Source organism: Mobula birostris, chromosome 5 (genome assembly GCF_030028105.1).
Source record: "Mobula birostris isolate sMobBir1 chromosome 5, sMobBir1.hap1, whole genome shotgun sequence".
Taxonomy (NCBI): domain Eukaryota; kingdom Metazoa; phylum Chordata; class Chondrichthyes; order Myliobatiformes; family Myliobatidae; genus Mobula; species Mobula birostris.
In genome coordinates this window covers 178,437,208-178,463,037 of record NC_092374.1, presented here as the reverse complement: position 1 = coordinate 178,463,037, position 25,830 = coordinate 178,437,208, and the positions used below count along the sequence as shown (strand labels likewise).

The 25,830-nt window shown below is 44.0% G+C and overlaps 1 protein-coding gene across 1 annotated transcript in view; it reads right to left on the bottom strand.

Moving 5' to 3' along the window:
* LOC140198075 (uncharacterized) overlaps positions 1-24,235 on the bottom strand; it is a 151,849-nt gene extending 127,614 nt beyond the window's left edge. Inside the window, exons 1-4 of the mRNA XM_072258949.1 lie at positions 24,026-24,235; positions 10,219-10,467; positions 7,543-7,812; positions 6,482-6,757 (exon numbers count right to left, since the gene is read on the bottom strand). Of these exons, the coding sequence (XP_072115050.1) occupies positions 6,482-6,757; positions 7,543-7,812; positions 10,219-10,467; positions 24,026-24,101 (871 nt within the window). The 5' untranslated portion in view covers positions 24,102-24,235. The remainder of the gene's footprint in view (positions 1-6,481; positions 6,758-7,542; positions 7,813-10,218; positions 10,468-24,025) is intronic.
* Between the last annotated feature and the right edge of the window lie 1,595 nt (positions 24,236-25,830).

Sequence of the window (25,830 nt, the reverse complement as noted above, 5' to 3'; positions counted from 1 at the left end):
CATGGATATAAGGAGGATGGAGGGAAATGGACAATGTAGGTAGGACGGATTAGTGTTTGGGTGTTTTTGATTTGCTTTTTAATTGGTTTGGTACAAATTATGAGTCAAATAGCCTGTTCCTATGCTGTACATTCCACTGTTCAATCTCCCTCCAGACATAATACGTTCCAACCACTACCACCCTCTGCCTTCTTTGGGCAAGCCAATTCCGTATCCATGCAGACAGGTTTCTATGGATCCCATGCCTCATGATGTCTGAATGTCTACCAAGATATTTCTGGATGAGAAGACCATGACCCGTCACAGGAAGAATGTGCAAACTCCACACGGACCATGCTGGAGATCAGGATTGAACCCGTGTCACTGGAGTAGAGAGGCTTTGCTCTACTTGCTGTGTGATAGTGCCTTCAGATAACAAGCTGAGAGTCCTCCTCGACCCAACCAGTGATATCGACAAGGCAATAGCAAAGGCTGACACTTCAGTCATAATAGCAAACAGTACACATGATCCAGGGAAATAACCGCATTAGACCTTAGAACAGAAAACATTACAGCACTGCAATAGGCCCTTCAGCCTATAATGACCGTGCTATTCATGATGCCTAATTAAACTAAGTATCTGTCTGCGCATGGTCCCTATCCCTTCGTTCTCACAGGTCCATGTGTCTGTCTAAATGCCTTTTAATGACCAGTATGATGTCTGTTTGCACCATCACGCCTGGTAATGCATTCCAGGCATCTACCAGACTTAGCATATTAAAAAAGAACAACTCCTTTAAACTAAAGTGATGCTCTCTAACATTGGACATTTCTAGGCTGGGAAAAAGACTGACTACCCTCTGTCTGGTGCTGCTGAGGATTATATAAATGCCCATCAGGCTTACCATGCCTCCAACACTCCAGAGGAAAGAACACAGATCTGTCCAAACCGCCAGCAGGGATAGTGGGCATATTTACACCACTCTATGAACCTCAGATTAATTTTTAACTCTACATCAACCCAAATTGCACCAATATACAGGGGTTTCTGTTCCTATTTTAAAGAAAATGTTGGACCCTCCCAATCTCATATTAAGGGAAGAATTCTTCTTAGGTATCCAGAGTTCACAACAGGAATTCACTCTTCCATTCAGGTCTTTCCAAATGCCCAGTAAATCTTCCACTGCTTTATCCCACTAACTTGCCTTGGCAGTAGTTCCTCACACCAATGGTCTGATATACAGTATTGCATTGGCGTTAGGGTTGGGAAGAGCTATTCAGGTCAAGTAGGGCTTTACGAATGAGAAGTTGAAACTTCAACACACCACAACACTGAAACCTGATCGCTGAGTGAGATGTAAGAAAAAGTTATAACATTGCAAAACAGACGAGCTGTAAGGTGGCAGAAGATTCAGCTAAGCATTTCCCGCACTGGAGCCAACACTAAGCTTGCTTAAGTGTTGAACCATTAATCACAAAACCAGGCAGAGGATCCAGCTTGTGTTCAGAGCTGAGCTTGAGATTTGGGCCAAACACCCACCTGCAAAAGGAAAACGAGAAGAGATTGGTTGAGCAATACTGTGACGGCAAGCAGGATTAGTGAAAGGACCTGCGTGTTTACCCACCTGCACTAAAGTCTTGACTCTCTCCTTGCTGCTCCTCTACACCACTTTAATCATCATCGTAAGTGTCACCATCAGCCCCAGCAAAGGACCTGCACCACGAGGCTCCCCGGCTCCTACTCACCAAGTAAAGATTGGTAAATTGGTAATATTTTAAATTGTTGTCACATGTACCAAGGTACACTGAAAAATCTTTGTACTGCATGCCATCCACAGATAATTGCATTACAATTGCACATTGAGATAATACAAGGGGCAAAAATAACAGAATGCAAAGCAACTTGTAACAGTTACAGAGGAAGTAGAGAGCAGGCACACAGTAAGGAGCAAGGGCCACAATACGGTTGATCGTGACATCAAAGGTTAAATGTGCCGTACTATGGAACTCTACAATACTGTTATAACAGCAAAATAGAAGCTGTCCTTGATCATCAGTGTGTGCTTTCAGGCTTCCTTACCTTCTGCTCAGCAGAAGATGGGGGAAGAAGAAAGCATGTATGGTGCGGGCGATGTCTTATTCACTGGAGCTGAGGAGAATGGGGTGATCTTATGCATATTGACAAAGGAAGGAAGTCATTAAACTGGAAAAGGTGTACAAAATATTCTCAAGGATGTTGCCAAGAAAGGTACACTTGAATTAGAAGGGGAAGTAGCATAGCTTGCCATTATTTTCCCTTGAATGTAAGAGGTTGAGATATATAGAATAACGTATAAAATCATAAAGAGCATAGAGAGGATGAACGCACAATCTCTTTTCCAGGATTTGGGCATCAGGAACTTTAGGACAAAGGTTTAAGGTGATTAGTGAAAAATATAATAGAAACCGGAGGGCCAACATTCTCAAGCAGAAGTTGTCAGCACAGGGAAGGAGATGCAAGAGAAAATGGTTTTGGCAGCTACATTAACAACATTTTAAACAAAAAAAAATCACTGGAACCAGTAGATAGACAGGAAATGTTTGGTAGTATATGGGCCATGTTAGGAATCTTGGTTGGCATAGACCAGTTGTGCAGATGGGCCTGTTTTTGTTCGGTAAGGGTCTATGACTTCTCTGAATATCAGTCATTTCTCAGCCAGGAAGGTCTTGACCCATAGGCCGAATCACTTCTCAGTTGTTTCTTTCCTTGAGCGTCTATTATGTTTCTTTGGCCCATAACTCATAATTGCTTCTTACGACTGAACACAAACAAGAGAAAATCTGAAGATACTGTAACCTTGTAAATAATAACTTTCAGCAAGAACATGGGACATGTTTTTTGAAGAAAGAAACGTTCAGAGGCGTGTAAGAGAAGAATGGAGCTACTTGATCAGCTCTTTCAAAGTGATAGACAGGGTGGTAAAGAAAGCCTACAGGATTTATTAATCAGGGCATAAAATATAATTTGTTTTATTTGGAGATACAGTACAGACCAGCCCCTGCTGGACCAATGCACTGCACCACCCAACAACCCACCTATTTAACACCAGCCTCATCATAGGGCAATTTACAATGACAAATTAACCCACTAGCTGGTACGTCTGTGGACTATGGGAGGAAACCGGAGCAGCCAGAGGATATCCAGGCAGTTCATGGAGAGAACATACAAACTCTTACAGAGGGTATTGGAACTGAACTCTGAACTACACTACCATGGTGTTCTGTGAAGCTCTGGTGCAGCTTTACTGAGGAGATACATCATCAGGTCAGTCAAAGAGGTAGGTATAGTGATGAACAAAGTGTACAGGGTACGAGTGTTCATTAATATGGGCACAGAATACAAGACCAAGGAAATTATGGAACAGCTTTACAAAACATTACCTACGCTACATCCCAAGTACTTGATGCATTTTCAGTCACCAACCCAGAGGAACAATTTGATTGCATGGAACAGAGTACACAGGAGATTCACCAGGAATTTATTGGGATGCAGTGTTTCAGTGAAGAGACTGGGTTTGATTTCCCTGAATGGGAGGAGGTTGTGAGAGGAGCTGATGGCATTATACAAAATTGTTAGGGGCATTGAAAGGAAAAATGTACAAAATGCTGAAAGAACAAAGCTTTTTTTTTACTGCAGTAGTTTGTATACTGCTCCTGCTTAATTTCTTTTATAAAACAGCAGCAAACTTTTCCCCATGGCAGAGTTGCTTATTATTGTAGAGGTAGGTTTAAGGCAAGGATTAAGAGATTTAGAGAGAATAGAGAGAAGTTTTTTTTTGATTAATGGGCTAGCGGCCTAAGGGGCTGGTATAGGCAGACATTCTCACAGCGTTTAAAAATTATTTTGATATCTACGAAGTATAAGAAGCTGCAGAGAATTGTTGACACAGTCAGCTCCATCAAGGGCAGAAACCACCCCACCACCGAAGACATCTTCAAGCGGTAGTGCTTCAAGAAGGTGGCATCCAGTACTCAGGACCCTTGCCATCTGGGACATGCCCTCTTCTCCTTTAATGCAATCAGGGAAAAGGTACAGGACTCACAAAGAAGACACTAATCAGAAACAGCAGGAATCCTGCAGATGCTGGAAATTCAAGCAACACACATCAAAGTTGCTGGCGAACGCAGCAGGCCAGGCAGCATCTCTAGAAAGAGGTGCAGTCGACGTTTCAGGCCGAGACCCTTCGTCAGGACTAACTGAAGGAAAAGTGAGTAAGGGATTTGAAAGTTGGAGGGGGAGGGGGAGATCCAAAATGATAGGAGAAGACAGGAGGGGGAGGGATGGAGCCAAGAGCTGGACAGGTGATTGACAAAAGGGATATGAGAGGATCATGGGACAGGAGGTCTGGGGAGAAAGACAAGGGGGGGGGGACCCAGAGGATGGGCAAGAGGTATATTCAGATGGACAGGGGGAGAAAAAGGAGAGTGAGAGAAAGAATGTGTGCATAAAAATAAGTAACAGACAGGGTACGAGGGGGAGGTGGGGCCTTAGCGGAAGTTAGAGAAGTCGATGTTCAGGCCATCAGGTTGGAGGCTACCCAGATGGAATGTAAGGTGTTGTTCCTCCAACCTGAGTGTGGCTTCATCTTTACAGTAGAGGAAGCCGTGGATAGACATGTCAGAATGGGAATGGGATGTGGAATTAAAATGTGTGGCCACTGGGAGATCCTGCTTTCTCTGGCGGACAGAGCGTAGGTGTTCAGCAAAGCGGTCTCCCAGTCTGCGTCGGGTCTCACCAATATATAGAAGGCCACATCGGGAGCACCAGACGCAGTATATCACCCCAGCCGACTCACAGGTGAAGTGTTGCCTCACCTGGAAGGACTGTTTGGGACCCTGAATTGTGGTAAGGGAGGAAGTGTAAGGGCATGTGTAGCACTTGTTCCGCTTACACGGATAACTGCCAGGAGGGAGATCAGTGGGGAGGGATGGGGGGGGACGAATGAACAAGGGAGTTGCGTAGGGAGCGATCCCTGCGGAATGCAGAGAGAGGCGGGGAGGGAAAGATGTGCTTAGTGGTGGGATCCCGTTGGAGGTGGCAGAGGTTACGGAGAATAATATGTTGGACCCGGAGGCTGGTGGGGTGGTAGGTGAGGACCAGGGGAACCCTATTCCTAGTGGGGTGGCGGGAGGATGGAGTGAGAGCAGATGTACGTGAAATGGGGGAGATGCGTTTAAGAGCAGAGTTGATAGTAGAGGAAGGGAAGCCTCTTTCTTTAAAAAAGGAAGACATCTCCCTCGTCATAGAATGAAAAGCCTCATCCTGAGAGCAGATGCGGCAGAGACGGAGGAATTGCGGGAAGGCAATACTCTCGCAGCTATCTGGACTATTCCTCTTCTCACCCTGTCTCTTGCAAAAATGCCATCCCCTTCTCGCAATTCCTCCGTCTCCACCGCATCTGCTCTCAGGATGAGGCTTTTCATTCTATATTCCGTCTGGGTAGCTTCCAACCTGATGGCATGAACGTCGACTTCTCTAACTTCCGCTAATGCCCCACCTCCCCCTCGTAACCCATCTGTTACTTATTTTTATACACACATTCTTTCTCTCACTCTCCTTTTTCTCCCTCTGTCCCTCTGAATATACCCCTTGCCCATCCTCTGGGTCCCCCCGCCCTCCTTGTCTTTCTTCCCGGACCTCCTGTCCCATGATCCTCTCGTATCCCTTTTGCCAATCACCTGTCCAGCTCTTGGCTCTATCCCTCCCCCTCCTGTCTTCTCCTATCATTTTGGATCTCCCCCTCCCCCTCCAACTTTCAAATCCCTTTCTCACTCTTCCTTCAGTTAGTCCTGACGAAGGGTCTCGGCCTGAAACGTCGACTGCACCTCTTCCTAGAGATGCTGCCTGGCCTGCTGCGTTCACCAGCAACTTTTATGTGTGTTGCACTAATCAGAAACATCTTCTTTTCTTCTACCATTCATGAATAGTCATGAACCCATGAACACAACCTCATTATTCCAATTTTTGCACTAATTACTTCATTTTATAATTTATGTTATCTTTCAGTCATGGAGCACTACAGCACAGAAGCAGTCCATTTGGCCCATCTAGTCTGTCAAAATGCCATTTTGCTTATTCCCTTCAATCCACACCTGGGTCTAGACCTACATACTCTTCTCATCCACGCACCTTGGGCTGGCAGTCTTCCCTCCAGCTAGTAAATCTCACCTATAGCTACAGTATCATAATTTCATGAGTTGGTCCATGTTCTAAGCTCATACGCCTTTTATGTCTTTGCACTGTACTGCTGTGCAAAAGATCAATTTTCATATCATAATTCTGACAAGCACTTGAATCATCGAGGAAGAGAAGGCCGAAGTACAGACCAAGTACTGGTTGGAATAGACTGGCACCAGAGGGTCAGCATGTATGTGGTGAGCCAAATGGCCTCCTTCAGTACTGTATGAATTTATGAGCCACCACAACAGAATGAAGCAAATTCTGTACCGTACGATGACCTACCTCCCTGCACCATCAGTGCCCCCGGCAGGCTGCTGTGCTTGACATGACAGGTATAGATATTCGTATCATTATCCTGCAGCTCAATGACTAGTTCCATCCAGTATGTATCATTGTAGTTTGGTAGCACGGTCACCTCGTAGCCCTTGGAGACAACCTGTCCATTCTTCAGCCAAGTGGCGTTGATAGCACGGGGGTAGAAGGGAGTGATGATGCATGACAGACTCTCGCCCTCAGTAGCTGTTGGCCTCTTTTTCAACACCTGAACCTCTGGAGCAACTAGGGAAGAATGAAGAATTAACGTCACTAAGTCAACACAAACTTATATTATCTTACCATTACAAATGGAAGTTACAGTGTCCAAGAGTGGGATTCTTACTCTTTACTGCCTCAGACCAGGACCTACCTCACCATTAATCACTATCCTGCCCGAAATCATCTCCTCAGCTCAAGTCCATGCAGACCATAGCCAGCAGTAATTTTCATTCATCTGACAGGCCTAGATCAAGGTTACAGCCACCGTTACCAATCTTTATGTCACCCATAGTCCCAAGTCAATATTACCTCATATTCCAAGATTGATCATGCCATAATCACCCCAAATTAAGTTTAGTTTACCAGCCTTAATTGGGAGATCCTTCAAAATTCCTGATCAAGAGATGCCCTCAATGTCCTGGATTGGGAGATCTGTTACTGTGTCTAAATAGAAGTTCCAACACAATCCTTGACTTGGACATCATTAGTCACCTTCAGTTGAGGTACCCTTCACCCCAGATAAGGACATTGCTCACCATTCAGAATTGGGAGATCCCCCAGTGTCGCAGATTGGGACCTCTCTCATCTTCTTAGACCAGAACACTGCTCACCAAATTTGGTCATGTCACTTCGATTGTGAGTCCCCTCATTGTGCTGAATCAAAAACTCTCTCACAAACTCAGAATCAGGCTGATCCCATCCATTTGTGTCAAGACACCCCTGAACATCTCAGATCAGGAGTCCATCAATTGTCTGAAGCAGGAGTTCCCTCACAGAGCTTACAGTATGTAATCAGATGTTCCACTTGCCTTGCCTTTCAAGCTCCTCTCTGCCAAGCCGAAGACCTTTCTTCAAATACTGGATGCAGCTACTGTTCAGCATATAAATTTCAGGAATATCAGCAATATTAACTTGCTGAAGATAATCATTGACCAACATCAGGACACCAGTGGTAATACACTTCCCGGTAGTGAAGTCACAAATGAGCTCTCCTAAATCTTGGCAGCCAATCTTGAGGAAGGTTTTGAATGTATTTGCAGACTGCGTGCAGCCCAGAAGCCCCTGGATGTATCTGATGCCTGGAAAGGACCAACAGGTTAATCTGTGTTAGTGGCTGAATATTCGAATTCTTCAACCATTCCCACCTGCATAATGTCTTGCTAAACATGTAAATACCATGTGCACTGTCTCAGTAGGGTGAAGTATATGACATGTCCCCTTTGACCCTCAGTCATGCTTATTGATGTACAATATAGGCATCACAGCTTGGTATGGCATCAGGTCTGCTCATGATCACAAGAAGAAGAAGAAGAAAGCCCGAGTGGAGTCACTGGGACGCCGTCATGATGGTGTTTTTTTAGCCGGCTTTCTTATTTTTAAAGAGGCCGAGTTGCTAGCTCGACGCTCAACCCAGCATGAATGGAAAGCGTGCAAGGGAGACGGCTGGATTCGAACTCGGGAGCCTTCGCTCAGAAGTTCAGTGCTGATGCCACTAGGCCACCGGTTGGCTCATGATCACAAGAAACTGCAGAAAGTTATGGACACAGATCAGCACACACAGCGCCCCCCTCCGCACATTCTATCTACATTTCTCGCTGCTTCAGTAAATCAGACAACAAAATCAAAGACCCCATCCATCCACCAGCTTTAAATTGGGGTGGGGCAAATTATAAGGGCATTAGGCAGGTACTAAGAAGCGTTAATTGAGAACACTTTTTCTCTGGCAAATCTACAATAGACATGTGGAGTGTGTTTAAATATCAATTTCTAGAGTACAGGAAAAGTATGTTCCTGGTTAGAAAGAAGGACGGGGATGAAAAGATAAGACAACCTTCTGATAGAGGTTAAACAGAGACATGATTAGAGAGCATCCGTTTCCCAGGGTTGAAATGTCTAACACCAGAGGACATGCATAGAAGGTGAGAGGTGTTGGTTCAAGACGGATCTGAGGGGTAAGTCTTTTCTTTACTCAGAGTCATGGATGCCTAGTACAGTGGTAGAGGCAAATACATTAAAGGACTTTAAGAGACATTTGGATAGGTACATTGATATAAGGAGGATGGATGTATATGGATGTGGTGTAGGTAGGACAGATTAGTGTTTGGGTGTTTTTGATTAGCTTTTTAGCCGGTTCAGCACAACACTGTTGCGCTCTTCTGTGTTCGATGACATTCTCTCTTCTTCCCCATCCCATAGAGCAGAAGATACAAAAGCCTGAAAACATATATCACCGGGGTCAAGGGCAGCTTTTATCCTGCTGTTATCAGTCTATGTATAATCCCCTGGTACAATAATATGAAATCCTGACCTCACAAACACCCATATTATGGTTTTACACCTTATGGTCTGCTTTCATTGCACTTTCTCTATGACTGTAACAATTCATTCTCCATTCTGTTATTGCTTCCTCTTGCACCTCAATGTACTGTGTTAACGAAATGACATGTACAGATGGTGTGCAAAACGAAGTTTTTCACTGGACCTTAGCAGATACGACAATAACAAATCAATTTAGCAATTTACCATGAAGCACACAAAGCAATGGCAAAGAGCATGGGATCACAGTGTTCTGCATGCAGTGTGTGGTACACATGACAGGATCAGTAATGAACGTGAGCATGAGAGTGTGGCACAGTGGAATATTGTTGGTGGAGGGGGTGATCTGTACAGAGTGTATATCATTGCATGATATAATGCAGGGGTCATGATGAAGGACTGTGTACTGCATATCAGTGTGTGGAGAAGGTAGCACACCAACATCTTTGCTTAGAAGTCTAAGGAGATTCAGCATGTCATTGAAAACTCTGACAAATTTATAGAAATCACGTCCTAGTATTGAAACTCTCTCCGATGGAGGACATTTACCAGTGAAGGTGACATTCTTCAGCAGGGACAACCACCATCAGGGCCGTGTCCTCTTCCCCATGCTGCCATCAAGCATGAGTTACAGTAGCCAGAAAACCCACACCTCAAGGTTTAGCACCTTTCCCTCCACTGCCATCAGGTTCTTGAACCAAGCTGAAAAACCCCAACATTACTTCTCATGATTTTTCTCCCAATTTGCATAAGTATCATTATGTTTTTGTACACATGCAAATTACACGTAATATATTTGAATTTTACTTTATATTAACTTATGTTTGCTTGACCCGTGCGAAGCCAGAGAGGCAGTGGGTCTGATTCTCATTATTTCTCGGAGGAGATCGGTGTGGAATGAGCACTGGGTTCTCAGAAATAGATTCTCAGTTTTTTTTGAAGGGCAAAATTTCTCTTGCAAATGTGGGATACAGATGGAATGCTTTTAATTGAAGGTAAATATGTGTTAGAGGATGTCGGGAAGGCATATAACCCTTGAAAGATTTGAAACCAAGGATAGGAATTTTAAAACTGATACAACCTACTTTGGTCCATTGAAAGGTCAACGTGTTTTCAGTGTGCAAGTCACTGTGAGCCTCGAAGAACAGCGGAAATCAAAAGACACGTACCAAGCATCGAGGCGAATGGAGTCAGATTAGGAGGAAGTAACTTTTTAATTGCGTCCGGGATCTCTTTCTGGTTTTTCCAGTCGTTAGCTGAAAAGCCGTCCATGATCCACTGTCGCTTGGCTTCTACCCTCTGGATGGTGCTGTCATAGTAGCATATCTGCAGGTCATCCAACATCCCAACCATGGAGATGTATGGCAGCTCAGGAATGTTTATCGAATGGAGGTAGAAATATGTCAAGCTGTGGGAGACTGAAAAAAAGAAGAGAGTGAGAGAGGAGTGTGAGAAAATATCTAAGGATGCCCTCCATTTATAAGGCAAAACTCTGGTGGAAGACTCTCCACTTGCCCAAATTAATGCACAGGCACACAAATTAGGCACCCACCTCACCCCTGTGATTGGCTCCCCATCCACGTGGAACCACCAACACTAAAACAGGCCTCACTGCATCAGCCAGGTATAAATCCTAAGCAGCTCTGGATAGAAGAACCCAACTGCAGTGGGGACAGAAAATGAAGGGTCCCAATCCTCCAAACTATTGAGCAACTTGGGTATCACTATTGAAGATGCTTGGATAGGTACACAGATAGGAAATGTTTAGAGGGATATGAGTCAAATGAGCCAAGTTGGATGGTAATCTTGGCTGACATGGACCTGTTGGGTCTAAGTGCCTGCTTCTGTGCTGTGAGGATGTAGCAACCACTCTTGACACTGACTAACTGAGGGCTTGTCCAAAATTGAGAGAGCATAGACTTAGTACTATCTGGACCTGAACACCATTGTGGATATATCCACAGCTCGAGTACAGCACCAGTTCAAAAAGGCAGCAACCAGCCACCTTCTCAAGGACATCTTGGGTTGGGGAACTAAACAGTGGTTCACTTTGTGAATCCACGTCCATGAGTGAATAAAGCAAATAAAATATTTTTAAAATGAAGCTTCATTTACCACATATGTAACACCACTGTAGCACCTGTCTTATTGTGTGCGACTAGTCGCTGCACTCGTTGAGAAAATCAAATTACATAGTACTACACTGGGTGCTAGTAGGCCATCAGAAGCTTCTAGGTATCGGAAGGAGGCAGTGAATAGAAACCACATACTTCTGGAGATAAGTTCTGTTTATATGAAAACAACAATATGTACAAACTATTTACATGAGCAAGAACAATTCAAAATTCCAACGTTCTGTTTAGGTTCTAAATCTCAGATATCAAACCAAAACAAATTCCTTTTTAATTAGAATCAGTGAGATTCCTTTATGACTCTAATTTCTCGAACTAATTAGATCTAGTGTAGTTCCCTATTTAAAAGTTTACGGACAACCTTTTCCTTTTTACTTATCCCTAGTTAGTTAGAAAACCAAACATAATTCCCATTTTTAAGTATTATAATTAACTTCAGTTTCAGTTCCAGTGTATCTACAAGTTTAAACTGAAATTCAAAAGTTATATATACGGTTTAATCCCTTTCGTAATTCTGCAACTTTAGAACTTTTAAACAAAGTAAATCTCATTCAGCGACTTATCAAAGTCTTTGTAAATAATCAGTTCTTTCAGAAAATCTAATTTGGATTCTTTGAATGAAAATGAATTTACACATCCAACCATATTAAATCCTTTGCGTCATTACACATTTCGTTCCTGCGCTGGCTCATTGAATCTTGAGTAGCTCACCATCTTCTTTCTTGGCTCATTGGACTAATATAGTTTATCATCCACGGCAAGTCAATTCACAAACTTGCACAAAAACTTGACCGAATCCCTTGGTATGATTTTATAAAACTAATGTCCAGTTACACGGTAGAGATCTTGGACACTCGCCTCTGCTGATATTGTACCGTTTTTGCTGCTGCATGTTATAGCCATAGCTTCAATAAATCTTTGATCACTATTGTCTCTTCTGCAGGGGTTTCACCCTGAGATTGTCGAGTTACTAGGGTAAAGCTACGCACTAATAATTCCACTCTTAACAGTTAGTGTCTTCAGCTTCTAATCGTTTCTGCGTTTCTCTCTCCTCCCGTGCCTGCGTCAGCCACGCCTTGTTCTCGCACAGCATTTTTTTTTTCCAAGTTCTCTTTGGTAAACTTCATTTTCATCCCTCCGCAGGTGGAACTTTCTAACATTACGTCTTTGGGTTTAATTAACCTGGGTTACACATACACTTTCAAACATAGGAAAATATGGCGCCTAACGGTGACTCCTTTGTTTGCCTCTTCGGAAACAGCTCTACAGTATTTCCATCTTTAATATATCTTATTTTTCCCTTTCAGGGTCCTTTTGAAGACCCTGACCTGCAGTTACTTGCTGACTATGGTTCTTTGTGGGAGAGGGACCCATTCTCGAGTTTCACAACTGGCCGCGGTTCGGCACGCCAAGGGCTCCAGCCTAAGATTTCAGCTTGTCTTTAGAGGCCTAGGATCTCAGGGCTCTGGAGAGCGGCGGATCGAAAGTCGGTGTCACGGCAGGAGATCCGTGTGTCGTCAGGAGAGTCGGAAGATCTACGGCTGTGTGCCCAGAGACCTGAGATCTTTGGGCTCAGAGCTCGTAAAAATAAAACGCAACGGGACTTTTAATGTCGTAAACTAGTGAGTTGTTTGTTATATCTCCCCTCTCGCCGTGAAACAGAGACAGCATTTCTCCTTTATTAGGGAGAGAGAGAGCCTGTGGTATGTCAAATGCTGGGTGAACAATGTAGTCTTTGGAGTACTGCACTGCAAGTCTTTGTCTTTACTGTTGTCTTGTTCACGCTCGAGTGCACGGTGGTGGGTGCAGATTTTTTTTGCCGGTGGGGGGAAGGGGGGATTGTTGCTTGCTGCCGCTGATGTGCGGGAAGGAGGGGAGCTGAGGGGGACTTTGGGGTTCTGACATTTAACTGTTGTTCATTCTTTGGGGCACTCCTCTGTTTTCGTGGATAGGTGCAAAGAAAAAGCATTTCAGGATGTATATTGTAATATTTCTCTGACATTAAATGTCCTTTTGAACCTTTGAATGCAGATTGCATCAAATTAAAACAGCTGTTGAGCATCCGGTAAGTGTTCCTGCATTCCTAGTGTCCACATAGCATGGCCACAACTCACTAATCCTAAATCATACATTTTTGGACAATGGGGGCAAAGCACAGCATCCGGAGGAAAGTAACAAGGTTACGGGGAGAACATACAAACTCCTTACTGACAGCAGTGGAAGCTGACCCCCGATCTCACAGTTTTGCCAGCTGCTACACCAACCATCTTGAATTGGTGTCCCAGCTGTGGTTTTGTGGGTCACACGCTCACCTCCCACACTAAAGATCGTCACATTTCTGCCCCGCTTGATACTTAAGCCTCTGAGGGAACAGTGCATTGGGAGAGGTGTTAGGTTAGGTGGAGACCCTGTCTGCCTCTGCAGGTAAACCATGGCTCTAATTAGCAAGTTACCTCCCCCACACAACATTCATAGGAGCTCTCAACTAATGTCACCAAAAGCCAAACAGGACATCACAAAATACTTCAAAGGATCTTGATGTTTACAGATTAGCAGCTGCGTTTCCTCAGTTAATGACTACATTCAGGGAAAACACCATACGTTTGGTCAAGATATTGTCACAATCGAGCAAGCATCATTTTTGACGAATGAGAGTAAAGTTCTTAACATCGTATAGCCAGACCACACAAAGACAGGCCATTTGGTCCATTACAGGCATGCGGACCAATGAGGAGGGCGAGATTTATTTAAAGCTAATTTTTTACCTTTAATTGATCAGATTAAACTCTTGTTTACTAAATGGTCACCAACAGCTTTGTCTTTGATTGGTCGGATTAATGCTATTAAGATGATTATTTTGCCTAAATTTCTATATGTATTTCAATCGGTTCCAATTTTTACCCCAAAATCTTTTTTTGATAATGTTGATTCAAAAATTTCCTCATATATATGGCAGAAAAAAAATCCTAGGCTAGGTAAAAGGTATTTACAGAAATCTAAAAAAGAGGGGAGGCTCACCCTCCCGAATTTTAGATTTTATTATTGGGCAATTAATATCCGATACTTAAAATTTTGGTTACGAGATTTGGATGCAACTTCAAGTCCACATTGGGTAAATCTTGTATGTAATTCATTACAAGGGTCTTCTTTGGGTTCGGTTTTAGGAACTTTGCTTCCTTTTATTTCTTCTACATTGTATAAACAAATGAATAATCCAATGGTTAAGCATACTTTATGTATATGGTTTCAATTCCAAAGATTTTTTGGGTTCAATCAATTTATTTTAGCAAGCCCTATTATATCTAATTTCCTTTTTCAACCTTCCACTATGGACCAAGTTACTTTGATTGGAAAATCAAAGGTATAGTACGTTTTCGTGATTTATTTTTGGATAATTGTTTCATGTCCTTTGATCAACTTTCCAATGAATATAATTTACCTAGATCTCACTTTTTTAGATACCTACAGATCAGAAACTTTATAATTACTGTTTCTCCTAATTTTCCACATTTATATCCAATGGATATTTTAGAAAAAATTTTAGATCTAAATCTGTCTCAGAAAAATGTTGTAGCAATTATTTAGAACCTAATTATGAATTTATGTCCTGATGTTTCCAATGAAATTAAAACTGATTGGGAAAGAGAATTTAAGATTACTATACCAATTGAAAAATGGGAAAAATTCTTCAATTGGTTAATTCATTCTCTATATGTGTTGATACAGTTTAAAGTAGTGCATAGGGCTCATATGTCCAAAGATAAACTATCTCGTTATTATTCTTATATTAATCCAAAATGTGATAGATGTCATTCCAAGATAGCTTCTTTAACTCACGTGTTTTGGTCATGTCCTTTGTTGGAAAAATATTGGAAAGATATTTTTGATATTATTTCAATGGTTTTGAATACAGACTTACAACCTCACCCAATTACTGCTATTTTTGGATTACCAATGATAGGCTCAAATCATTTAACCTCTTCAGCTCATCAGATGATTGCATTTCTTTATTTAATGGCTAGAACATCCATTTTGCTGAATTAGAAAGAGATTAACCCTCCTACTGTATTTCACTGGTTTTCACAAACCATGTTGTGTTTAAATTTGGAAAAAATTAGAAGTGTGGTTTATGACCCTTCCATTAAATTTGAAAAAACTTGGAGGCCATTTATTCAGCATTTTCATATGATGTAATTTGACCATTTCCAAACTTATTTTACTTCTCTGTAGTGTTGGTTGAGAGGAACGGAGTCATCGACACTAAGGTTTTCTTTTCTTCCATTTTTACGTTGTTAAAATTGCCCATGTCTTTTTTAGTTTAGTTGATTAATTCTGTTTGGATTATTTTTTTTGGGGGGTGGAGGTTTGTTTTTATTTTTTTTCCTTTTTCATGATTTTTGTTTAGATAATTTTTTTTGACCTGTGTTATTCATTGGTATCCTACATGATTGGGAATTTTGTCAATGAAATACTATTTGGTTTTATAATTACCCATCTTAAGTATAACAATGTATTCCCAACAATGTTGTATTATTGCTATTGTAAAATTCAGTTATATTAGCTCGTGTATGTCTAGGGGAAATCCAGCCCAGCACCCGCCTCAACACTCCCCACACGGTTGGTCGCCGCCCGAATCAATCACAACATCAATCATCAGCCAGCACACCCAGTAAATTTTAACAAGTACACTTTATAGATATTACTAATTCTATGACATTAATATACATTTGATACAGAGAGGAAAGTAATAGAAAAATAAGGCGCCAACACTTATCAAAGTCCACGTTCTTCGTGCGCTATCGTTGGAGCTCAATCGATTCCTGACGACCACCCGAATTCCGTCGACTCACGGCTTGGGACCACCCGGAGTGATCGACCGGAGCCTCTCCACATGTCCGCTGTCCTCCCCGTCTCTCCACAACCCCCCCATCTCTCCTCCGACCACCCCCCGTCTCTCCTCCGTCCTCCTCGTCTCTCCTCCGACTCCCTGCCAAAACTCCGTCCACAGTCATTCAAATACAGCATGGTATCCGAAAACAAAACGATACATAACCACCCATTGGCTAATAGAAGGCTGCTATCTCAATTTAAAGTAAAACAAACTGCTAGCGCAAACTCTCTTCAGCGTTAAAGCACAACAAAGCCGCATTCCCCAGATTAACATAACAAAGTCGCCATTTTAAATGTAACAAAAGAAAGACCCCGTACACTATGTTATGTTTATATTCTATGAAATTAATAAAGACATTGAAAAAGAAAGGAAGGCAAGGTCTTTGGGTTGAACAAAATCTATTTCCTTGGTGACGTGTAACAGACTGTCTTAATGGTGCAGTTAAGATTAGATTAATTGTTGTAGTGTGATGTCTGTGTTAAGGTGATGCGGCTGTCATCTTTGGGCATTTGAGGGGCTGGGAAGGTTTGCGTACGCTCGCAAGTCATCCACCAAGCTAATTAAGCTGATTGGGGTTGGAACAATGGACTAAGCCCACTGTTGGGAGTTTTCTCTCAGACAGGAAGGGGGTAGAGATGGCAGGAAGTGACGGGGATCTCAGAGGTAGCGACTGGAGGAGGTCAAATGGCAGATTTCTGGGAAATGGAAAAATAAATAGCTTATTGAAGATTGTAGAGGCTTATCTTCCAGTGATGAAGGCAGTAGATAGGATTTAAATAAAAGAAGGAAGGAAGAGTTTAAGGTTTTGTTGAGGTTTGAATGTGGATCTGCTTCCAATATAAATCAATCACAGTAACTAAGGATTTGTAGCAACTGTGGAGGAAAATGTAGCTCTGATTATCCAAGATGTCCTGCATAATGTTGTGGAAGTGGCAGCATTTTCAGGTGGAAATAGGTATATCATATGCAGAGGCTCTGCAGAAAATATAGAAGACAGTATCAATGGGATCTATTAATATCCAGAATGCAGATACAAGGTGTGATTGACAAGTTCATGGCCTAAGGTAGAAGGAGTCAATTTTAGAAAACCGAGCACATTTATTTTTCAACATAGTCCTCTTCTACATGTACACACATAGTCCAGCGGTCGTGGAGCATACAGATCCCTTCTTTGTAGAAGTGGTCCACAGCAGGGGTGATTGATAACTTCGTGGCTTAAGGGAGAAGGAGCGGATTTATTAACTTCAAACTTTCTGCATTATCACTCAAAGAGTTGAACTGCACGTGCATGTAACGAGAGCGTCTTGGACCTCCAGGTGGTCCACAGCAGGGGTGATTGTTAAGATTGTGGCCTTAGGTAGAAGGAGATGGGTTATACAGCTCTTGTTGCATGCACGTGCAGTTCAACTCTTTGAGTGAAAATGCAGAAAGTTTGAAGTTAATAATATCTCCTTCTACCTCAGGCCATGAGCTTATCAATAACTCGTGCCGTGGACCACTTTCTGGAGGCCCAACAGGCTTCTACACTGAAGGGATCCGTATGTTCCACGACTGTTGGACTAAGTGTGTAAATGTAGGAAAAATAAATGTGCTAGGTATTCTAAAACTGACTCCTGCAACCTGAGGCCACGAACTTATCAATCACCTCTTGTAGTTTAATGGCATTGTGTAAAGTACATAATTGTATAACAAAGGATTCTCTAATTGTTGATAAACTGTCATGGCAGATGTGGTAAATTGTACAGCACAAACTGAAATAGGACAAATATTAAAATTATGTGAAAAGCAGAAGAAAAACATTGACATAAAATACTAGAAGCTATTAATGATGCCTTTCAAGGAGTAAAAATGTTCACATTTCAAAAGAGAGTTGTTAATGGCATTTAATCTTACAATGGAATTCTAGAAGCCTGTTAGCTAGTGGTCAAGAGGATAAGAAATTTATTGCAGATTTACCAAATAAACTTGACGTCATGTGTACAGGAAACCTGGTTGAAATCCTGTCAGTCTCAAAATACAAAGTTATGTTAACATAAGCCATGATCGGAAAATGGGCAATGGAGGAGTGTCTACATTTGCCAAAACTGGGATAGCATATACAGTAGACTTTTGGAGTTTGGGGTTGATTATGAGTCAATTGTGGTTGAAATTTAGGGAAGCTGAGATCCTTCAACGTGTGTAGCAGGATATTGTAGATCTTTTACCAGTCTGTTGTAGCAAGTCTTCTTTGCTGCTTTTTGTTGGGGGAGCAGCATTGGAGCTGGTGATGCAAAAAGACTAAATAAACTCATCAAAAAGGCTGGATCCGGCCTTGGCTACAGTCCAGACTCGTTTGACTAAATGGTGGAGAGGAGGTCATAAAACAAACTGTTATCCATTATGGACAATCTGGAACATCCTCTCCATTACCTACGGAATAAGTAGTGGAGCACCTTTTTGAATATACTCATTCAGCTCAGCCATCATAAGGATTGCTACAGAAAATCTTTCCTACCAAATGCAATAAGCATATACAACAAACAACAGGAATTCTGCAGATGTTGGAAATTCAAGCAACACACATCAAAGTTGCTGGTGAATGCAGCAGGCCAGGCAGCATCTGTAGGAAGAGGTGCAGTCCACATTTCAGGCCGAGACCCTTCATCAGGACTAACTGAAGGAAGAGTGAGTAAGGGATTTGAAAGTAGGAGGGGGAGGGGGAGATCCAAAATGATAGGAGAAGACAGGAGGGGGAGGGATATAGCCAAGAGCTGGACAGGTGATAGGCAAAAGAGGATATGGAGAGGATCATGGGACAGGAGGTCTGGGAAGAAAGACAAGGGGGGGGGGGGACCCAGAGGATGGGCAAGAGGTATATTCAGAGGGACAGAGGGAGAAAAAGGAGAGTGAGAGGAAGAATGTGTGCATTAAAATAAATAACAGATGGGGTACGAGGGGGAGGTGGGGCCTTAGCGGAAGTTAGAGAAGTCGATGTTCATGCCATCAGGTTGGAGGCTACCCAGACAGAATATAAGGTGTTGTTCCTCCAACCTGAGTGTGGCTTCATCTTTACAGTAGAGGAGGCCGTGGATAGACATGTCAGAATGGGAATGGAATGTGGAATTAAAATGTGTGGCCACTGGGAGATCCTGCTTTCTCTGGCGGACAGAGCGTAGGTGTTCAGCAAAGCGGTCTCCCAGTCTGCGTCGGGTCTCGCCAATATATAAAAGGCCACATCGGGAGCACCAGACGCAATATATCACCCCAGTCGACTCACAGGTGAAGTGTTGCCTCACCTGGAAGGACTGTTTGGGGCCCTGAATGATGGTAAGGGAGGAAGTGTAAGGGCATGTGTAGCACTTGTTCCGCTTACACGGATAAATGCCAGGAGGGAGATCAGTGGGGAGGGATGGGGGGGACGAATGGACAAGGGAGTTGTGTAGGGAGCGATCCCTGCGGAATGCGGCGGGGGGGGGGGAGGGAAAGATGTGCTTAGTGGTGGGATCCCGTTGGAGGTGGCAGAAGTTACGGAGAATAATATGTTGGACCCGGATCCTCACGTTTGTCCCCCTTCGCCCACATCTCAGCGAGTTCCGTGTTCGCCATGATGCAGAACTTTTCTTCCGCCGTCTATGTCTCCGAGCCTACTTCTTCGGCAAGGACTCTTCCACCCCCACCGATGACCCCTTCTCCCGTCTTCAACCCTCCTCTTCTTCATGGACACCCCGCTCTGGCCTTCTGCCTGCTCTGGATCTCTTTATCGCTAACTGCCGACGGGACATCAACCGTCTCGTCTTCACCGCACCTTGTTCCCATTCCAACCTCACTCCTTCGGAACGTTCTGCTCTCCACTCCCTCCGCACTAATCCTAACCTTATTATTAAACCCGCCGATAAGGGGGGTGCTGTTGTAGTCTGGCGTACTGACCTCTACCTTGCCGAGGCACAGCGACAACTCGCGGATACCTCCTCTTATTTACCCCTCGATCGTGACCCCACTAAGGAGCACCAGGCCATTGTCTCCCACACCATCACCGACTTTATCCGCTCAGGGAATCTCCCATCCACTGCTACCAACCTTATAGTTCCCACACCCCGCACTTCCCGTTTCTACCTCCTACCCAAGATCCACAAACCTGCCTGTCCTGGCCGACCTATTGTCTCAGCTTGCTCCTGCCCCACCGAACTTGTTTCTGCATACCTCGACACGGTTTTATCACCCCTTGTTCAATCCCTTCCGGCCTATGTTCGTGACACTTCTCACGCTCTTAAACTTTTCGATGATTTTAAGTTCCCTGGCCCCCACCGCTTTATTTTCACCATGGATGTCCAGTCGTTATATACTTCCATCCCCCATCAGGAAGGTCTCAAAGCTCTACGCTTCTTTTTGGATTCCAGACCTAATCAGTTCCCCTCTACCACCACTCTGCTCCGTCTAGCGGAATTAGTTCTTACTCTTAATAATTTCTCCTTTGGCTCCTCCCACTTCCTCCAAACTAAAGGTGTAGCTATGGGCACCCGTATGGGTCCTAGCTATGCCTGCCTTTTTTTTGGCTTTGTGGAACAATCTATGTTCCGTGCTGGTATCTGTCCCCCACTTTTCCTTCGCTACATCGACGACTGCATTGGCGCTGCTTCCTGCACGCATGCAGAACTCGTTGACTTTATTAACTTTGCCTCCAACTTTCACCCTGCCCTCAAGTATACCTGGTCCATTTCCGACACCTCCCTCCCCTTTCTAGATCTTTCTGTCTCTGTCTCTGGAGACAGCTTATCCACTGATGTCTACTATAAGCCTACTGACTCTCACAGCTATCTGGACTATTCCTCTTCTCACCCTGTCTCTTGCAAAAACGCCATCCCCTTCTCGCAATTCCTCCGTCTCCGCCGCATCTGCTCTCAGGATGAGGCTTTTCATTCTAGGATGATGGAGATGTCTTCCTTTTTTAAAGAAAGGGGCTTCCCTTCCTCCACTATCAACTCAGCTCTTAAACTCATCTCCCCCATTTCACGTACATCTGCTCTCACTCCATCCTCCCGCCACCCCACTAGGAACAGGGTTCCCCTGGTCCTCACCTACCACCCCACCAGCCTCCGGGTCCAACATATTATTCTCCGTAACTTCCGCCACCTCCAACGGGATCCCACCACTAAGCACATCTTTCCCTCCACCCCCCCCCCTGCATTCCGCAGGGATCGCTCCCTACACAACTCCCTTGTCCATTCGTCCCCCCCATCCCTCCCCACTGATCCCCTCCTGGCACTTATCTGTGCAAGCGGAACAAGTGCTACACATGCCCTTACACTTCCTCCCTTACCACCATTCAGGGCCCCAAACAGTCCTTCCAGGTGAGGCAACACTTCACCTGTGAGTCGACTGGGGTGATATACTGCGTCTGGTGCTCCCGGTGTGGCCTTTTATATATTGGCGAGACCCGACGCAGACTGGGAGACCGCTTTGCTGAACATCTACGCTCTGTCCACCAGAGAAAGCAGGATCTCCCAGTGGCCACACATTTTAATTCCACATCCCATTCCCATTCTGACATGTCTATCCACGGCTTCCTCTACTGTAAAGATGAAGCCACACTCAGGTTGGAGGAACAACACCTTATATTCCGTCTGGGTAGCCTCCAACCTGATGGCATGAACATCGACTTCTCTAACTTCCGCTAAGGCCCCACCTCCCCCTCGTACCCCATCTGTTACTTATTTTTATGCACACATTCTTCCTCTCACTCTCCTTTTTCTCCCTCTGTCCCTCTGAATATACCTCTTGCCCATCCTCTGGGTCCCCCCCGCCTCCTTGTCTTTCTTCCCGGACCTCCTGTCCCATGATCCTCTCGTATCCCCTTTTGCCTATCACCTGTCCAGCTCTTGGCTCTATCCCTCCCCCTCCTGTCTTCTCCTATCATTTTGGATCTCCCTCTCCCCCTCCCACTTTCAAATCCCTTACTCACTCTTCCTTCAGTTAGTCCTGACGAAGGATCTCGGCCTGAAACGTTGACTGCACCTCTTCCTACAGATGCTGCTTAGCCTGCTGCATTCACCAGCAACTTTGAAGCATATACAACAATTCATCTCATTGTGACAGAACACGCATCCTAGTACATTAGTCCCTGCTTTATTATTTCATACATTATTATTGCATTTTATTGAACATTGGTATGTTATTATGCTGTACGTTATTGCTAGTTAGTCTGCACACTGCTGTGTGTTTTTAAATGCTGCTACTGTAATGAAAGATTTCCCCTCTTGTAATCAATAAAGTACTTATTATTATATAGACCTACTTTGCTAATTTCACATGTATGTAAGGTAACGGAACAAATAGTTATCACAAGGCTTCCTATAGGCTGTATACCCATCTGGATTTCGTAGAAAGAATGATGATGGACTTGGTATTAAGTTTGGAATTTGATATTTTTAAGGCCCAAGTTAATAAAGAACCAGTGGTGGCAGTTTTCTTTGATCTAGAGAGAGCTTATTTGTTATGGACACAAGGGTTGCTGCTTAACCTGGAAAAGATGGCAATAAGTGGTAGATGTTTTAAATGATAAGGAGATACAAGTTAGGGTAGAAACACCTTTTTTTGAGGAGTATGAAATAGAGAATGGGACCCCACTCCTTTTTATTATGATTAATGGTATCTTCTTAATTGTTGGCTTAGATATTTCCAGATCATTATATGCTGATGAAGGAATGCTGCAGTGTGGAAGAGAGGCAAGGACATAAATTAAATAGTTAGGAAAATGCAGGCAGCTATTAATGAAGTAGAAAGACTGGTGATGTCGGTGTGTGTTTAAATTTTCTCTTGGGCAGTCTAAATTTTGTTTTACTGAAAGGAACATTACACCCACACATGATCTCAAGCTTTACATTACATCACTTAAACAAGAGATACTGGTGAAGCTTTATGTTTGTAGTTGGTATGTAGATGGATACAAGGCTAACATGCATAGTGCATGTGAATAAAATTCCAGAGAAATGTCGTTAACGTGCTCAGTTGCTTAGTTGGGTGTGAGTAGGAGGTCACTGAAGTAAATGTATATTGCTTTAATCTGTATTTGATTATGGATGTGTTGCCTCACCAGTGGTCTTAAAGACCCGAGATAAAGTTCAATCTCAAGCATCTGGATTATGTTGTGGTACTATTAAATCTCCCAAATTCTACTATTACTGGGAGAAATGGGTGAAGTACCTTTTCATTTGGGATAAAGGAATAAAACAACGGCTTTTATATAAAATTCAGAGGATGGTGGGAACTCAACTGGGAGATGGATATAAAAGGAGAGAAGTCTTACTTACACATTTACATATTGGACATACTAAGTTGAATAATATGCATGATATTGGCATCTGCAGTGAGTGTATTTGTCAAGAAACAGTGCAGCATATATTGTTTGAATGCAGCTCCTAAGAGGTGGAAAGGAAACTTCTCATTGCTAAATTGCGATCTTTGGCACACAGGTAAACATGGAAAGTTTGTTAGGATACCACTGCCATCTAATGTGTTTAAGTGAGCATTGACTTTCATTGTGATGAGCATCAGACTTTTTGATATTGTTTGAGGTTTTCTTGGTGATGGTGTGTGTGTGTGGCGGGGGGGGGGAGCGGGCGGGGTGATTTCGTGGATATAATTCCTGTCTCTTCATTACACACCCCAACTCAGTAGGTGGCGGTAATGCACCTTATGTTGGCCTGCCTACTGCCGTTAAAGTTCACAGAGAAAAAAGATCTTTTGGAACCCGCGACAGATCTCAAACGCCACTTGAACATTTTCAGTATAATTTTATCCCGAACTTATAGACTCCAAAAATTCCCCAGTATCTTGGATTTCTTCTGTAGGACACATGAGTGTGATGCACCAGTTCTCCAGTCTAATGGGGGCACGTCTGGGATCTCTAGAAGATTAGGGGTGAGTTTCCAAAGCGCAGCTCCAGACCTTTAAAACCATCACACACCCTCGCCTTACCTGCCTGGCTTCCCGCAACACAGCAGAGAGACAATATGGTGAAAAGGAGAGATCCCAGTCCGTTCCAACTCTCCATTGCGGTGTCTCCTCACCTCGACAAATCTACTCGTTGGTCAATAAACTGCTGCGGGCGCAGATAAGATTCACGGAGGCAGTTCGGGGATAAATAGTGCCTGCTACAAGGAGCAGCCAGTAAGAACTCCTGTAACTAAAAATCTTCCTGCAGAAATAACCAGCCCGCCGCTGCTCTGGAGTGGGGAGGAGGGGGAGGGGGGGAGCGGGGGAGGGAGGGAGGGAGGGAGGCGGGCCGGTAGACAGCCGGCCAGGCACAGGATGTGCAGTGGAGGATGCGGAGCCGAACCACTTCCAGTAAGGATGTGGGCACATGCAGACCGCGACAGAGAGGCGCAGGCAGCAACACCCAGTCACTGACACATCTCTGGGCAGGTTTCCAGGACCCTCCCGGGAGATGATCACCACAAACCGTCTCCAGTCGCTGTATACAACAGGGGTTCCCAATCTTTTTTAATTCCATCGACCAATATAATTAAGCAAGGGGGCCATGGACCCCAGGCTGGGAATCCCTGCTGGAAAACAAAACTGATGCAAGAACTCAACGGGTCAGGCAGCATCTATGAAGGGAAATGCACAGACGACGTTTTGGGTCAAAGTACTTCATCTAGACTGGAAGGGTAAAGGGCAGGTAGCCGGCTATGTGAAGGGCTGAGAGTAGAGATAAGATTCCAAAACGTCAACTGACCACTTCCCTCCACACGAGATCCCCCAGAATTTTGGTTTCTGCTCTAAATTCTAGCGACTGCTTATTCACGTGTCTCTATGCACTCGATTCTCCGGATCTCGTCTCTTGCGCCCTCGCTCCTGGACAACTAGGATTACACTTCTGTACAATACACTGCCAGACGCCAGTGCGGACTTCCTTGCAAACTCATTGCTCCCCAAGCTGCACCTATCCCTCTCCCAACCCCCACTTCCTCACTTGCTTACACCCCACCCTGTCCTTTTCCTACGTGCGCGTTCTTTATTCGTGCACGCGCTCCCGTCCCGCCCAAGCGCTCTCTAACCCCGCACGCTTTCCCCAACCCTTCCCCACCCCGTACGCTCTCCCACGTTCCTTCATGCATCCCTTCTCTCCCACATACCCTGTCGACTACACTATGTGCCCTCTCCTCCCTCTTGAGTTACCCCACTCAGTTGGAGTCTGCGTGCGGTTCCACACTACAAGAAGGATGTGCGAAGAGTATAGAGGATGGAGAAGAGATGCATCCTAGAACGTTTGATTTATGAGAAGAGGCTGGAGAGGCTGGGTTTGTTCTCCCCGGGACAGAGGCTGTTTAGAGGGGTCCTGAAATTACATTGAGTATAGATCGAGTACAAGACTCTACTCCTTGTGTCACAGGTATTTATAGAGGTAATCGACTTGGGTGATAGGGAAAAGATTCAGATGAAAACCTTTTCATCCAGAGAGCGGTGAGTATCTGGAACATATTGCCAGTTAGTTGTGGAAGCAGAATCATTGAATTTGTGTCTGGACAAACACTTGAATCTCCCAGCTGTAGAAGACAAAGGAACAATTTGTTGGAAGATTAGTTTAATAAGGAAGGGTACTCCCTGGTTGATATGGACATGGTGGACTGAATGGCCTGTTTCATGCTGTATGGCCATGACTTTCCCTCCCTGTGCTCTTGCACTCCCCAGTGGGTTCTCCCTTCACCATCCTTCGGGTGTTCTTCCTCCTATTGCAGTCCCTTTCCCACAACCCACCCTGCCACATTCTTCCCCCTTCC